General features: G+C 30.8%; 2 protein-coding genes across 2 annotated transcripts; both read right to left on the bottom strand.

The window, feature by feature from the left end:
• Positions 1–6: 6 nt before the first annotated feature.
• LOC126677031 (cellulose synthase-like protein G3) lies at positions 7–7,520 on the bottom strand. The gene is given in 7 exon segments (XM_050371458.2): positions 7–737; positions 2,128–2,274; positions 2,277–2,477; positions 3,023–3,472; positions 4,403–4,528; positions 5,184–5,333; positions 6,894–7,520. Coding segments are annotated over 7 exon segments (2,199 nt in total). The 5' UTR covers positions 7,470–7,520; the 3' UTR covers positions 7–188.
• A 2,271-nt stretch (positions 7,521–9,791) lies between these two features.
• On the bottom strand, positions 9,792–15,084 carry LOC126676139 (cellulose synthase-like protein G3). The gene is made up of 6 exons (XM_050370273.2): positions 14,302–15,084; positions 12,303–12,452; positions 12,098–12,223; positions 11,480–11,929; positions 10,877–11,224; positions 9,792–10,486 (listed from the first exon to the last, which is right to left on the bottom strand). The coding sequence occupies exons 1-6, from the start codon at positions 14,896–14,898 to the stop codon at positions 9,929–9,931; spliced, it is 2,229 nt and encodes a 742-aa protein (XP_050226230.1). The 5' UTR covers positions 14,899–15,084; the 3' UTR covers positions 9,792–9,928.
• Positions 15,085–16,787: the final 1,703 nt, after the last annotated feature.

Raw genomic sequence — 16,787 nt, 5'->3', positions numbered from 1 at the left:
TAGGCATATCACTAGCAAAGTAGCATATATATTTTTATTTTAAATACTTATTTTCTACATAAATATAGTTATGGAATATAAGTATTTTTTTCATTTCCACACTATATAGATAATTATTTTCTACTAATACTTTTATTTAAATTACAGGCACATGATGTGAAAACTATAATCAGCATTACTCTCGACTCTCAGAACACAAAATAGCCTATACAGCAAAGCAAACATACAAAAAAAGATGCCATATTTGTAGTTTTATTAGCCATTTGTCCACTATCACTTCTTAAGAATATAGCTTTATAAACTGGCCAACTATTCACCACAGCAAACCCTGCAATCAGTATCTGCAGAAACAAATCTTCAAAACGTCCGACGCCTCTTGAAACATCAAACCCTCCTTTGACAAAAGCCACCAAGTTTAATAAAGCCGCCATTGTTAGGGTAACAAACATGGGTGAATGAACTCCAAATTCAAAGATGCCTTGCTCGTATCGTTTGTGTTGTTCATCGTCAACTACTTTGCTTGTGACGTTGAACCCAAATCTTGAAAACCCAAAAGTATGAAGTAAGAATTCAATGGTGCCAAATAAGTAACATGTGAGTCCTCGTATGTGCCAAATTCTTTGGTCATTCCACCAAGATTGGACCGATCCACCAGTCAAGATAAAGTCGAGCAAATCTTGTCCGTATGCTCCAAGAATTAAAAATGCGTACACAACAAACCAGGGATCATCTGATACCTGCACATGACTCAAATATGAAGCCACTCTCGATCAACTTTAATAATATACATTGGTATGACGTACTTTGACTGTAGCTCAATAGATATTAAAACACACACAATAAATTAATTAATTAATATATTCATAAATATGAAAAAATTATAAATATATTATAAATAAAAATTTTAACATTTGGATCTAATAATTTAATTTACATCAATTACAATATAGTTCATAAAAAAAATAAAAAAATAAATTATAATTCAGTATTAAACATAGATTTATGATAAATTAGTCAAAATTGGAGAAAATATTAATAATAAGTTAAATAAAGAATTTTTACTATTCTTTTTTGATATTAGGTTTCTTTCATGATTTTTAAAAAATTCAATTGTTTTTCCTTTGACAATTTTTGGTATATAAACAGTTGTAAATATGTTGTTATATTATTGAATAAATGTAAAATATTTTTAGAAAATATTCAAATTATTTTATTATTGGATTTTTGAGAAATAAAAATAAGTTCATGCGCTAATTTTGTTTTTTGACCATAAAAAATATTTAATTAAAAGAAGTACTGCAAAATTTTGATCAAACATTAGTACGGAAACGATATTAATTAGTACTTTTTAAAAAGGGTATTAGCAAAATAAATCTTAACATTTCATCTTTTTATCGAATTAAGTCTAACGTTTAAAACGTCCCGAAACAAATCCTAACCATTTCAATTTTTGCATTTTGTAGCCCAAACTATTTTCCGGCGATTATTTGCGCATGTAGCAGCCATATTGTTGACATATTAAATCCCAACGTTTTAAATTTTGTAAATAAAATCCCAACCTTTTTCCTTTCTGCAATATGTATCCTAAAAAATATGACAAAATAACTGGAATTCAAAATGAGGCTACAAAATGCAAAAATTGGAAAGGTTAGGATTTGCTTTGTAAAGTTTTAAACGTTAGACTTAAATCACTGAAAGGTGAAACGTTAGGATTTGTTTTGCCAATTTCCCTTTTAAAAATTATAAGAACATCAGTAGTTGCGACGTAATATTAGAGGAGAAAAAGTAATTATTTTTTGATATTAACATGAAAATTCCAAAAAAAATTCAATGATAACAATGTTGATAACATTAGATAGATAATATTGTTTTCAAAAATTCTCAAACTACAAACTAATACTATATAATTTAAATAAATTAAAAAAACTATAATATTATTTATTTTTATCATTTAGATCCTTTATACATTATTTACTGTTTAAATATAATTGACATAAATTATAAGATTATGGGATGAAACTGATACAACATTTGTTCAAAATATATTCATCAATTTCATAATATATTGAATATGCTAATTTATTTAGCGAAAATAAAATTTGGCAAATTATGAATTGCAGAACATACCTTGGGAAATATATAAACTTTGTTGAGAAGAGCAAGCTGAGGAAGAAAAGAGTAAACAATGATGGGGATAGACCAACTAGGCCAAAACGAGTACTGAGCATAGCCTAGCCCCATCAAAGGTCCCATAGAGCTAATACCAAAGGTTATATAGGACTATACTTAGAAAATCCAACCTCGAGGAGCCCAACGGACCATCTCTTTTGTTGGCTCAGAAGATCAAGTAAGCTGATCGGAGCATCGCCCAGAAATGCTGCCCTCTTAGGGTGGCAAAATACAGACCTCCATCCCTCACACTGTAATCTATACCCTGTGTAGTAGTCCTCAACCAATGATCCGTATTTAAATCCAATCTGCACATTTTAAAGTATTACCGTAAATTTATGTTACATTTTAGGCATGATTTATAATATAAATTAAATTTACAGTGTACCACTTTGATACGAACTAAAGCTTTAGCACCGAATTAAAACTCGGGGAAAATATTCGGTACCATTTTGGATTAAAACAGAAAATCAAAAATTGGTGGTACGAATGCTATGATGGGTAATTGATTTTGAGGTTACCCAAACTTTTGTTTATTTTATTTTAGTTTTATATTTTTCAATCGGAAGATTTTCTGGCCAAAAATGTTCACATGACAGTTAGATTTTATTCTTTTTACCTTAATACTTACCATTTATGCATAATCTCGCTGAAAAATTCACTTCAAAATGAAATTATACATATGCGACAAGTTTTCAAAATAAAGCTAGTAAAATTCGATTGACACATGTCAAAATCCGGCCGCACATATTTTGACCGGAAAAAACTAAAATTCATGGCAATATATACTAATGAATAAATTTAGTACCATTAGGATCATTTATCCAGCAATATGTACTAATTCATGGCTTACCTTGGAACCCCACATAGTGTTGTTCTCATAGTCACAACCAGCAACCTGATGAGCCAATGCCAAAACTGAGTCAGATTGCAGGGGTTTATCCACAACATGGTCAGGACCTAGCTCAAGAATCTCCGGCTGCACTAGAGTCGACGGAGCTCCGAAGAAAGCTCGTCGAGAAAAAAAACATCCGCTTCCGACATAATTGGGTCCATTTAACCCATCAAGACCTATTGCCTGAATTTCAAACAGGCGTCTAAAGGCACAAGCATACATATCATGTTTGTTGATGCTATGAAATCGTTGAGGAAACTGTACATAACCTAAGTTGGAAACAAAAGCTGGATCTGGGTCGCATAGGTAACAAAGGGCATTTAATGGAGTTTGGAGATCATTAGAGTACATGTCACAATCTAATGTCAAGATCATCGGTGCGTTTGTTAGTGCTGCTGATACTCTTAGCTGCAAAAAAATCATCAATTATAACAATAATTGACCGTTAACACTTCTTGATTAAGTATCTTTATGTCTAAATATGTTATTTACTAGTTTTAGGAGTAATACATTTTAAAATCTCTTAACCTTACATTTTTTGTTTATCTGGTATTTTAACTTCCATTGGTCTTATTTGATCCCTCAACTTTATGTTTTTGGTTTATCCGGCCCCTAAACTTTCATTTCGTCTTATTTGATCTCTAAACTTTACATTTTTTAGTTTATCTAGTCCCTGAATTTCTATCCTTTGAAAATTTGAGGAAGCAAAAAAATCAAAGTTCAGTGATCAGATAAACCAAATAGAAATTCAAGGACTAAATGAATTAAAAAATTAAAGTTCAGAGATCAAATAAGACCACATTGAAGTTCATGAACCAAATAAACTAAATGTAAAGTTCAAGGTCCTTAAAATGTGTTAATCCTTACTATTATCCCGAATTACTCTTTCTTTCTCTGAATTTTAAAATATTCAGTTTTTAAATAACTGAAACCTTTTACAATGAGAATTTTAGTTACAAAAAATAGTAATTTCAACTCAACAGATAATTTTTTGCAATTATTAAACTATACATAATTTACAAAATGTTTTCCATGGTTCAATTTATTACATTACAATATTGAATTTTTAGATTAATATAGCAATAACAACTGCTTATATGACAATAAAAATTGGGTAACCAAATAATTTTAAACTGCCAAATTATAGATCTGAATTTCTATGGTAATCTTCTGTTGATGTAAAAATGAAAGTTTAATTATCAAAATTTAATAAATCTAACGACCGAACCGAACGACCATTCTGTAAAAGAATGACACTGCAGGAAGTGCAATTTTTTTAACCTTATCAAAGCTCTTTAATTTGGGGTTCTTAAATGTCTATAAGTACAAAATGCATACCAAGACATTGAGGGCTCCAGCCTTGAAGTGATGGTGTGTAGTCTTGCTTTTCTCTCTAGAAACATATATGAGGTTTGGCATTTCATGACCAGTAATGTCTCTGTCCTTGCTTGAATCTAAGAGAGCCTGTCCACATTTTTTGTCAAAATAAATCACAATGCTGACATCATTAAAATATCCCATTTTTTTATTATTTTTTTCATTATTCTCTGTTTAAACTGTATCAAGTTTTTCAAATTTAAGTTTTTTCATTTAGAATACGTTCAAATATGTCCTTCACATTTCTCAATTTTTAGTACTTTTTAAATATTACTAGATTATTTAGATTACGCACTAAATATGAAGGACGTATTTGAATTATTTTTAGAGTGAAAAAACTTCACGTTAAAAAAATGAATACACTGAAATTAAAAATTAAAAATAAGATAAAATTAATAATTTTAACAGTTTAGTATATTAATATATATAAAAAAATCTAAAAAGATGAGATATTTTTAGATGACTAAACCTATAATAATTTTGAGGTAGTGAAAGCTTATAAACACTGCAGAATATTGAATAGTGGACAATTATTACATAAAGTCTTTTATTAAATTGTTCAAGTGACTGTCATGAAAATAAACACTCAAATTTTTTTGATTCAGAATAATGAAATTAAAAAAACAGTCAAAATTCTTGATTTGTCATTTATAAATCTTAATTATAGTTTATACTAAAAATTAAAATTTCAAATGTATGGTTTATTTTCTCAGTTATCAGGGTATATAGTAGAACTGCAAACCTGGATAATAGTAGGATGGTCTTGTCGTGTGAATTTATCAATCCATTTGTTGAAGAATTCGGATTCTTGATCTCCATCGATATACTGCTCATCAACTTTTCCTCTCTCAAGAACATCTTCTATCCTAAATTTCATGCTTTCGTACATTATCTGTCCATTAATTATAATCAACAACCATAGTAATGCTGCTTGAAACCGATTGCAAAACAAATAATATTAACAATATTAGGAAATTATATAAACATGTCATGATCAGCTTTCGAACATTTACATTATTATTAATAAATAAAATACAATTATTAGTCACTACTAAAAAAAGTCAATTAGTGACGGAAATTAATTAATTAAAATTTCTCGAACAACTGCAATATTTTTAGAAAAAAATGATTTTATATATTTTATCTTCGATCAAAATGATAAATAAATCCCTAAAAATTATATGTGACAATCTAACCGGTTTATTTTATAATTTATGAGAAATATATCTCATTTATTTTAAATATATTTTCGGTACATAACTCTCATTCAACAAAAATGGAAAAATTATAGACTTATAGTCATACATTGTTAGTTAATGTTCATAATTAAATTGTGCACCAAAAAATAGTTTATGCATCATTAAAGTTTAAGTTAAATAATCTCTCTATTGAATTATGTTTTGACTTAATGATAGATGCATTTCTTTTTTTAATTATACTCTAGTTAAGTATACATTTCACTTGTTAAGTAACTGCTTCCTAGTGTATATAAAAAAATGACATCAGTGTTGAAGAAGAAGTAGTACTGATTATTGTCTTCTTGCTAATTCACATGTCATTGTGGACATTTCTTCAAAGTTCAAAGTTCAAACTTCAAATAAGACGATCCTGATAACTTTTTATATATATTTTAGGGTCTGCTACGTTATCCTCTCCTCATACTTACCCTTTAAAACTATAGTAAAAAAATTAACTGAAGTATAGGTACTGCAAATATATAATACCCAATTAAAATTTAGAATATTTATTCTAAGATCCTCAAAAAAAATTATAGCCACAAAAATGATGTTTTAATTTAGTTTTAAATGGTCTAAAGACTTTACAAGAAATCAAACATTTGTTATTTTTATCAATTTTAATCAAAGAAAAATTATTACATCAACAGAAACCTTGCTAGTTTAAACAAATAATTCAATTATAGTCAAACTCAGTCAATTAATTTTAGTTTTGGCCACGTGAACAGGGGCGGCATTAGGAATTTAATATGAGGGGGCTTGATTGTACAAAAAGAAATTTGGGGGGCTGATTGTAAAAACACATAAATTTAATAACCATGTTTTAAAAACTTGAAATTTTGAAGTAGTATTTGCCTATTTGGTAAAACTTAAAAAAAATCGAGGAACGGTTAACCCTTCATCCTATTTAAATGGGTCCACCTGGTGTCCTATTTCTATGTTTTTCTTTTAATTTCAATTGACGGATTTTATTAGATAAATATTCAAAGGCTACCACACGAGCAAAATCATACTCACTGTTTCAAAAGGGAAGTTAAAAGAAATTAAACTAAATTACTTAAATTTATTATAACTGATAAACTTAAAAATCTTGATTAAAATTATTTACACATAATTCGTGAAAATATATAATAGCTACTAGTAAAACTATATACGTAATTTCACCTTAAATTTTTTCCCGATATGCAATATTGATATACCGCAAGTAAAAATCTCACCTTAATATTTTCGGTCTCTGAAACAGAAGCCTGTCTGGATTCGAAATAAACTTGAGGACTCCTGTCTATAATATTATTCTCCTCGCAAAATGGTAGCCAGTGACCAGCAAACTTAGCAGCCTCCATTAAAGCAAAAAGCGTCAGACAAGAGCCACCGTCATCGGAAATATAAACAGATATCTTTTCCGCCGGATAATCATAAGCCATTACCGATAAAGCCGTGTTCACTACACTTATCGGCGGTTCCTTATACGGATCGGCGGTGCATATAAACACGTCCAAATTCGGATACTGACTCGATTTCAGTACTTTCTTGAGGTTTTCAGGGAACTGTTGGCGATGAACTGGATACATGCGAAGAGTCTGTGTGTTGAGCCACATGAACGCGAGAATTAGGTCAGATATTAGCAAGATTAGGGTTATGGAGAAGCAGAGTAAGGTTGTGGAGAAGAAGAGGTTTGTTGTATGGTGATAGAGTAAACCCAGGATGGCACAAGCGTAAATTAGTGCAAATATTCGATTGAAGAGTGTTTGGGGCATTGGTTTAACTGTGTGAAAATGGGAATGGTTTTCCATATTTTTTGGTGGGTGGAAGCTTTGTTCCCAAAGGGTGATGATATAATATAAGGCCATCAAGAGGAGAAATTCTCTATAGGCTCCTATAAAATGGTAATAATTTAATTCTGAATGATTGGTATAAAATACATGATTTTTTATTATTCTAAAAGTTAACTTTTAATTCTATAAAAAATATTTTTTTTATTTCTTATATAGTAATAAATTTATTATATGAAAATTTAAAATGTCAAAAAATCAGATGAGAGAAAGTATACAAATTCAAATTTAGATTAAAATATGACTTAGTCATATTATATGTCAATTTACAATAATTCCTTTTAATTTGTAACTAAATACTTGTTTCAGCTATATCTGTGTATGAGTCTGGGTATTCGCCCATGGTTTCCCGGCCAGACCTGTCTTTTAGACCGGACTTGAGCAGTAATTTTTCTTCTCAAACCTGACTAAAGTTTGAATTTAAAAAAAATCCGCTAATTTATAGACGGGTGCAGATTTTATTTTTATATAATATTTATATAAGTCTGTTAAAGGCGGCTCGAGTACGCATATAAAAGTATAAGTGTTTGGTTTAATTATGAAATATAAAGCCCCAACGGATTCAGAATAGGCTTAAATTTACATAAAAAAATCTGGTCTATAAATAGATCTAGTTTCAGCTAGATAAGAAGCAGTTAAATAATTATAAAACGAGAATTTTAAATGTTAAGAAGGCACACTTTGCAATTAAAAATGTCAACTAGATTAAACTAAAGACAAAAGGTTAAATGCGTGAATAAATATAAATTTTAGGGTCAATTGATTTTTTTATTTTTGTTAAGGAATTGATTGATTGTTTTATATATTATAGTGGACGTATATGTACATCAATTTGATGGCAACCATTGATGCTAGTTGTCCTGCTATTATTGAGCAATCATATTCGGTGTCAAGCTTCTGACTAAGGCAGGTCGGATTGTTGGAAAGTAATCCAATATAATATACTACTAATAAACTTACATCAAATTCTTATATTTTGGTGGGTGGAAGCTTTGTTTCCAAAGGTGGATTAACTTCGTGCGGTTTTGTGTTAACGGATCATGTAAAAAATTACCGGCCCAAGTATACACATATATTGTGCCAATACAGAATATAACTAAAAGGTAAAAGGTGCAAAAAAACCTTCGACTTTTCCTCAAAAGTACAGATCAGTCCTTTTACTTTTTTGGGCACAATCAAACTCTCGTACTTTTAAAATTGAATAATAAAACTCTCGTTATTTTAAAATTGAACAAATAAACCCTTTTAATTTACTTTTCGGACAATTACCCCCTTCAAATATTTGGTAAATATTTTACACATTAATTTTTTTTTTTGAACTTTTTTCCTATATGATTATGAAAGTCATGTCAGCCATTAACGAGCGTTTTTAATAATGTTGGATGAAAGGGATTATTTGTTCTATTTGAAAATAAAAAGGGCTTAATTATACCTAAAAAAATAAAAGAGCTAATCTATATTTTTGTGAATACTACAAGGGTTTTTTTATACCTTGTGCTTAACTAAAATTTGGTCTCAACCTCATGTCAATATGTCATAGTACATATACACACCTGTGACCCGTCCAAGTTATGTGGTCAATCACGTGATCTGACTTCATTCAAATTCCAAAAATAGTATTTCAAGATCAGACAAATTACTGTTAAACTTTATTAATTATTTAAATCGAACCAAAATTTATTTTATTCTTTGAAACTAAAACTAAAAATCAAATAAGACCAAGTTCCCTATTTCAAGCAACCACATTTTTAAAATAGTCACTTTAAATAAAAATAACTTTATAGTATGAGTGTTTATCCCACACAACGGATGTGTCACGTCATTTTTACAACAAGCCAATAATCATTTTCAATAGGCAATGTTTATTTATTACTTATTTTTTTATCATTAAACATTTGCACATGGCTAACGCCTCATTGGTTTGTTGCACGAATGACGTGTTGCAACCGTTGCGTTGTATAATTATTCCTTATAGTAGACGTTTTCACTTAATTTACTCCTTCAATTTCAAATGATCAGATAATTTGTTGTTATTTTCAGCCTCAATTGCTTCAAACATTTTACGTCATCTCAGATAAAGAGATAAAATAAGATAAATTAGACTCAAGTATAAAATATCTATTAAATTTAACTAAAACTAACAAAGTATAATTCAAATAATATAAATGCTCGACAACATTTTACTAATGTCATATGTTCATTTTTTTGGATAAGCATTCTCCCTCCACAATTTTATAAAGAAAAGCAATGAATTAAAATGAAATTTAAAGCGCAGTGCGTAAATAAATAAATTCAAGTGTGCTATATTAATTCATTCAGTTTCAAACTCCTTTCACTCCCAATTTTTAGAAAGTTGAGCAAAATATATGCGAATCCTATATCAACAGGATCATTAAACCAAAAAACGAATCAACTCTCCCTCAAGCTCCTAAATTGAGAATAAAAAACGATGCCAAATAAAACAAACTTACCCAAAACGCTGCCGTAAGAGTAGTTTCAGTAGGCATTTTTCCTTTATCGCTTCTCAAAAATATAGCTCCATAAATTGGCCAACAATTCACCACAGCAAAACCAGTAACCAGCATTTGCATAAGAGCTCCTTCAATAATACTGGTGCCTCTACAAACATCGATCATCCCTTTGACAAGTGCACTCAAGTTAAGTAAAGCTGCCATTGTTAGGGTAACAAACATGGGCGAATGAACTCCGAACTCAAACATTTCTTGATCGTATCTTTTGCTTAGTTCGTCATCAATGTTTTTGCTTGTCACATTGAACCCAAATCTTGAAAACCCTAATGTTGTAAGGAAGAACTCCATGAAGCCAAATATGTAACATGTTAGTCCCCTTATATGCCAAATTCTCTGATCATTCCACCAAGATTTGATCGACCCGCCAATCAAGATAAAGTCTAGAAAATCTTGTCCGTATGCACCAAGAAATAGAAACACATGCAGAAGAAACCATGGATCTGATGCCTGCACATAATCAAGGCTTCAAATGGGTAATTTAATTTTATAATCAAAAGATTTTTTAGTGTTTGGGTTTTTAATTTTTCTACATTAGTGTCTTAACTTTTAAAAATATACCAAAAAATGTTTTTCTAGTTGTTTTCGGATCATCTGTGTGCACTGAAAAGACAAAAATAAATCTCATATCCATATTAATAAAAAAAAATAACAATGTGTGCAAATATGATATAGTACTGCTGTGATCGGAACGTAGCTAATAATAATTTTTAAAAAATTGAAAAACGAATTTAAAAGAAATAAAAAGTTTAAATTCTAAAATTTCAAATTTATAAAAGTGCAGATATCACATATAATGTATTATATTATTATAGCTCTAAAAAGGAGTTGAGGACATACCTTTGGAAAGATATGAACTTCATTGAGAAGGGTCAGCTGGGGAAGAACAGCATATGTGACAACGGGTATTGACCAACTAGCCCAAAATGTAGATTGTGCATAACCCAAGCCCATTAAAAGGCCCATATGCTTAACCCCAAAGGTAATCGGGCTATATTTACAGAACCCAACCTGAAGAACTCCTAGAGTCCATCTCTTTTGCTGGGTCAATAGATCAATCAAAGTGAGTGGAGCATCACCCAAAAATGCTGCTCTTTTAGGATGACAAAATATAGATTTCCATCCCTCACAATTCATACGCAATCCTGTTAAAAAATCCTCAGATAACGATCCATACCTAAATCCTATCTGCACATGTTAACATCAAAAAATTAAAAAAATAACTCACAATTGAAATTGAGTCAATATATATTCATTAGTCGGTTCGGTTTGATTTAAACATAAAATCCAGTTAAATTATAGTCCACACTAAACCAAACTAAAAAATTAACTGAATCGACTAGTTCGGTTTCAAAATTTTGAGTTCGGATTCCCATATCAATTTCTTTGGAACCAAGATTTGACTAAATGGATAACCATTTAATAATTCATATATAATATTACCTTGGAGCCCCACAGAGTATGTTCCTCATAATCACATTTTGCAACTTGATGAGCTAGAGCCAAAGTTGATTGGGACTGGAGGGGTGTGTCCACAACATGGTCCGGTCTCAGCTCAGATATTTCAGGTGGCACTAGAGCTAAAGGACCACCAAACAGAGCTCTTCTCGAGAAAAAGCAGCCACTTCCAAGATAATTGGGACCCATCAGGCCATCAAAACCAATTGGCTGTACCTCATATAGACGTTTGTATGAACAAGCGTAAATGTCATACTTGTTGAGTCCACGAAATCTTTGAGGAAATTGGACATACCCTAATTTGGAATTAAATTGAGGGTCAGGATCACTTATGTAACAAAGTGCACGTAGTGGCGTTTGTGGATCGTTAGAATACATGTCACAGTCTAAGGTCAAGACTATTGGCGCATTCGTCATGGCAGCTGATACCCTTAGCTGCAAGCAAATATATGAAATACAAACGTTATTATGTGTTATAACGAAACCGAATTAATCGAAAACAAAACTACGATAAATTTTCGCTTTGGTTCGTTCCATTCTTCGGTTAGCTAGAATAATCAAATTTCATTAACAACAGTTATTAAAACTTTGAAAATGACATACCAGAGCATTGAGAGCGCCAGCTTTAAAGTGGTGAGGAAAAGTCTTGCTCTTTTGTCTAGTGAAATATATAAAATTTGGCATTTGACGTCCAGTGGTGTCTCTATCTTTGCTCGAGTCTAGCAGAACCTGCTCAGTGTTATAGCTAATTGGTTTATTAATTACATGTTAAGGTATATGAGATTAGTTATGGCGGCGAAATGCAAACCTGAATAACGGTAGGATGGTCGTGTTTTGTGAATTTATCGGTCCATTTGTCGAAGGCTTCTCGGTCTTGGTCTCCATTAATGTATTCATCGTCAACTGCTCCTCTCTCAAGAACATGCTCTATCTTAAATTTCATGCTCTCGTACATGTCCTGTGCCAAATCATACCAATCCATAATGTTCACTACTATTCATTTGATTCTCTAGACCTTAATTAAGACTATAATTTTTGTTATTTAGTTACCCTCTATTAATTATTGTTTCCAATTTTTTAGACCAAATTATATGTCGTTCCTCAAAAATAAAATGACAAAAGCGGAATAATTTGCGTAATAAAAATTCAATTAACAATTATAAAGACGAAAAAAATATAGTAGGAGCGGTTGAGGCTGTCCAAGCAATTAGACTATCCTGATTCCTCAGAGGCCTCTACTTGACGAGAAATTCTTATGTGAACCTAGTTCGCCACGTAAAATTATGAACTATTCACTCATCGTGTGACACACTGCAATAATAAGTATAAAAAAGTGAAAGATAGCAGAGTCTTTTGGTCATGGCCATAATTTTTTTACAGTGTAGAGAGTCAGTGAGATTACGCTATTAAATTGATTACAACGGATTGGCTAAAATCGCTAGAAACATTTAAAATGTGACTAAATTGATAAAGTTTCGAAATTTTGGTTAGAATTATAAAAAGTTGAAAAGATTTGATTTTTTTGGGTTCGATAAACCTAAACTCCCACTCCGAGTCTCCAGCTCAAGTTGAAACACGACTCTGATACTATATTACAGAAACCGTCATTTTCGAGAAATTCTTAGGTAGAGTTAGTCCACCACGTCATCCGTGGACTACGCCTATCACATAATGACACATCATTAAAATGATGGCAATCTTGTAATATTACTATTCAAAAGTGTAAATAAGTAATAAACGAATTTACAAGATTGCCATTATTTTAATGATGTGTCATTATATGATAGGCTTAGTCCACGGATGACGTGGTGGACTGAGTCTTTCTAAGAATCTCTCGTCATTTTCAGCTGTATAGTACCAAGTACCAACCCACTCATTATAAATTTCTACTTTTTATAATGAATAAACAATTCTATAATTAAACAGACGGTTGTAACAGTTCTGCAATTAGACTCCTAGAAAACATAAAATAATTAAATAACTAGAAGAAGAGAATGGCCAATTATAGACCCAACAACCTTTACAGTAAGTAAGTAAGTAAGCAAGCAAAAAAAAATAGTGAGGACTAATTATAATTTATATGGTAATTAAGAACAGTTTGCATTATTAGCGAGTCAATCAGTAATCTCTCAGCGAATATACACCCTATCTAGCATATCCCACTCTTGCATTAACATCCAGATTTTTTATTTTATTTTTCACAAACATCCAATTGATATAGCAATGTTCAATCAAATCATATCATATCTACCCAAAAAGAAAATTTATAATATAATATGTGTATATGTATATGTTGAATTCTAACATAAATGGCAAGCACTTTTCTTCCTAAAAAGATTTAATTATTGAAGATATACCCACTTTTATGTGTTTTTCCCTTTATAGTCCAAACTTTTAGAATTATCAATTTTAGTTTATTTTTTAATTTTCAGTTTAAATTGCTGTATTTATTTAAATAGAGGGCAAAAAAATGTAAATATGTCATTCATATTGCTTTATATTTTCCTAATTTACTATTTTACTATCAAAAAATTTCAAACATGATAGCATATTTGAACCTACTTTCACTCTAATTTAAATAAAGAGTTACAATTAAAAAGGATTAAAATTGACGATTTTAAAAAATTAAACTATAATAATAAACTACAAAATTCGAAAAAGCACGTATTTTTTAATGATTGACCCTCCTAAAATATATCTTTGTCAAAATTAAAAAACAGTTTATCTTTTTGTTTTTATGGTCCGTTTATCTTCCAATCAAAGCAATAATTAAAAAACGAATCTAGTAAATAAGAAATTAATCTCACCTTTAATTTATCCAACTCCGGACTAAAATAACTTTGTTTTGATTGAAAAAATGCTTCAGGACTCCTATCTATAATCTTCTCCTTGTCGCAAAACGGTAGCCAATGTGCAGCAAACTTAGCAGCCTCCATCAAAGCAAACAGAGTCAACGAAGAACCACCGTCATCGGAAACATAAACAGAAATCTTCTCCGTCGGATAATCATAAGCCATTACGGACAAAGCTGTGTTCACTAAACTTATCGGCGGTTCCTTATAAGGATCTGCAGTGCATATAAACACGTCCAAACCTGGATATTCACTCTTCTCCATTAATTTCTTGAGATTTTCTGGAAACTGTTGGCGATGGACAGGATAAATACGAAGAGCCTGCGTGTTGATCCACATGAAGGCGAGAACCAGGTCGGAGATAAGCAAAATAAAGTTTATAGATGAAGAAATGAAGGTGGTGGAGAAGAAGAGGTTGCTTGCTTGGTGATAAAGCAAGGCGAGGATGGCACAAGCGTAAATTGGAGCAAATACACGGTTGAAAAGTGTCTGAGGCATTGGTTTGACGGTGTGAAGAGGCGGCGCATTGGTGGTTGCGGTGGTGGTGGACATTCTTTGGGATCGTTGGTTCAGTACTCTACAGGTTTTTAATGATTGATGAGGTTAAGTTATGTGTATTTATTGGTGGGTTAGTGGGATAAGTAAGTTGAAAATTTTGAGTCGTGGGTCTTATTTCTTGATGAAATCCAGCAAGTCATTATCGTTGGATTAGGATTTTATTACTCTATACAGTTAAGTTACTGTAATTGACTTTTCTTGCGCTATTTGAACCAATGTTTTAAAACCCGGACCGCTAGCAGGCCCGGTGTGTCCAGCGGTTCAAGGTTTAACCAGTTCAACCGCTGGTTCAACCGTTTAACTAAAAAATAAAAATATTTACATAAATTATAATATATGTAAAAACAAATCTAAAACATAAACAAAATAAACTAATCATGTGACTTTCTTAAATTTATTATATTTAAAAACAAACAATCATATGGGCCCAGCCCAATAAATAACCTATTACCTCAACTTTTTAACCTAGCTATTGTCATCTCTTTTCTCAAAATATTAACACCCAGCCGCCACAATCATCTTTCTCACCATCAAACTAAAGCTTTCACATAAACCAAATATAAGAGCATATATTTATATCATCTCTTTAATGAAGCTTATACATAAACTAAAACTAAAGCTTCTATTGTCATATATAAACTAAAAGGTAAAGATTTACTATTATTTTTCTTTGAATTAAATCTCTTAAATCCCAGCCGATCTAGAGAACCAACCAAACCATCATCTTCTCAACCCCTATCATTTGGAATCATCCCTTTTATTTGGGTTTAGTGTGAACCGGCCGGGTTTGATGGGTTTTACGGTCCAACGGGTTTTCGGTTCTTGCGGATTTTTCCGGTTCAAACTGGTTGAACCGTAAATCCGGGTATTAAGCAGCAATTGAACCGGACTGGCCTCCGGTTCCCGATTTAACCGGTTGAACCGTCCGGTCCGGGTTTGAAAACACTGATTTGAACTTAAACTTCTTCAAAAACAATTAAGCGGGAATAACGAGTATTCCTACTTGAATATAAGAATTGAGGTTGTTGATCAGTTAAAGTATAGAGTATGAGGTTAGGTTGTCGAATCAAAATAATTGCTTCATCTGTCTGAAAATTGTAAAACACTTTCGGCTTCACAATTCAACAAATTTAACCCCTTCAAAATAATTAAATCTTACATATATCCTTTAGTAGTTTTTATATGAATTTCATTCAATGAAAAAGTATTTACGATATAAACCGAAAAATTAAATTAAAAATAATTGTCACTTCAGCTTCCCATCATCAATAAAAAAATTAAATTTCAATAAATCTGATAATTTCTTTAAAGATGAAAAGACGTCGTAATAACAACTTCTCCATTTGTGTCTGAAATCTTGATAAAAAAAATATTGTCAAATATTAGCCAAAATAAAAGAAAATCCGCCATCATATATAGATATATGTTTACTTATTGTAAAAAATATTGTAATTAATTAATTTATCACTATTGAATGAATTATGTTAATTATCATCCAATAAAAAAATAAGTAAACATATATCTATATGTAATGTGTGTGTGTGTCATTGATATAATGCAAATCACTTATTAAAACATTTTATTATGCAGTCAGAAATGTTGATATTTATACGGGATTATTTTCCAAATATTTGTTTTTTGCAAAGTATTTACTGCATTTTGGCCCATCTTTTCCTTATTTTCTACGCTACCTATTTTTCTAATTTATTTATAAAAGTACCCACTATATATAGAAATTTTAATTTCATTTCAGGTTAAATTTTTACATAGCCACTTTTTTTCTCTCTCAAAGTTTTCTTCTTTTTTTTTCTTCTCCTTTTTCGTTTGATTTTCAGTTTGTCTTCTCCGGTTATTTTTTCGTTCGTCTGTCCGTTCGCTTTTCC

The sequence above is a fragment of the Mercurialis annua genome, linkage group LG4 (assembly GCF_937616625.2).
Source record: "Mercurialis annua linkage group LG4, ddMerAnnu1.2, whole genome shotgun sequence".
Taxonomy (NCBI): domain Eukaryota; kingdom Viridiplantae; phylum Streptophyta; class Magnoliopsida; order Malpighiales; family Euphorbiaceae; genus Mercurialis; species Mercurialis annua.
This window is presented reverse-complemented; position numbering and strand designations above follow the sequence as displayed.

Coding starts and splice junctions, on each gene's coding strand:
- LOC126676139 (XM_050370273.2), bottom strand. CDS start 14,898: ATGTCCACCACCACCGCAACCACCAATGCGCCGCCTCTTCACACCGTC. Junction 12,453..14,301: donor CGGAGTTGGATAAATTAAAG/GTGAGATTAATT, acceptor GATTTGGCACAG/GACATGTACGAGAGCATGAA. Junction 11,930..12,097: donor CTGGCGCTCTCAATGCTCTG/GTATGTCATTTT, acceptor ATTTGCTTGCAG/CTAAGGGTATCAGCTGCCAT.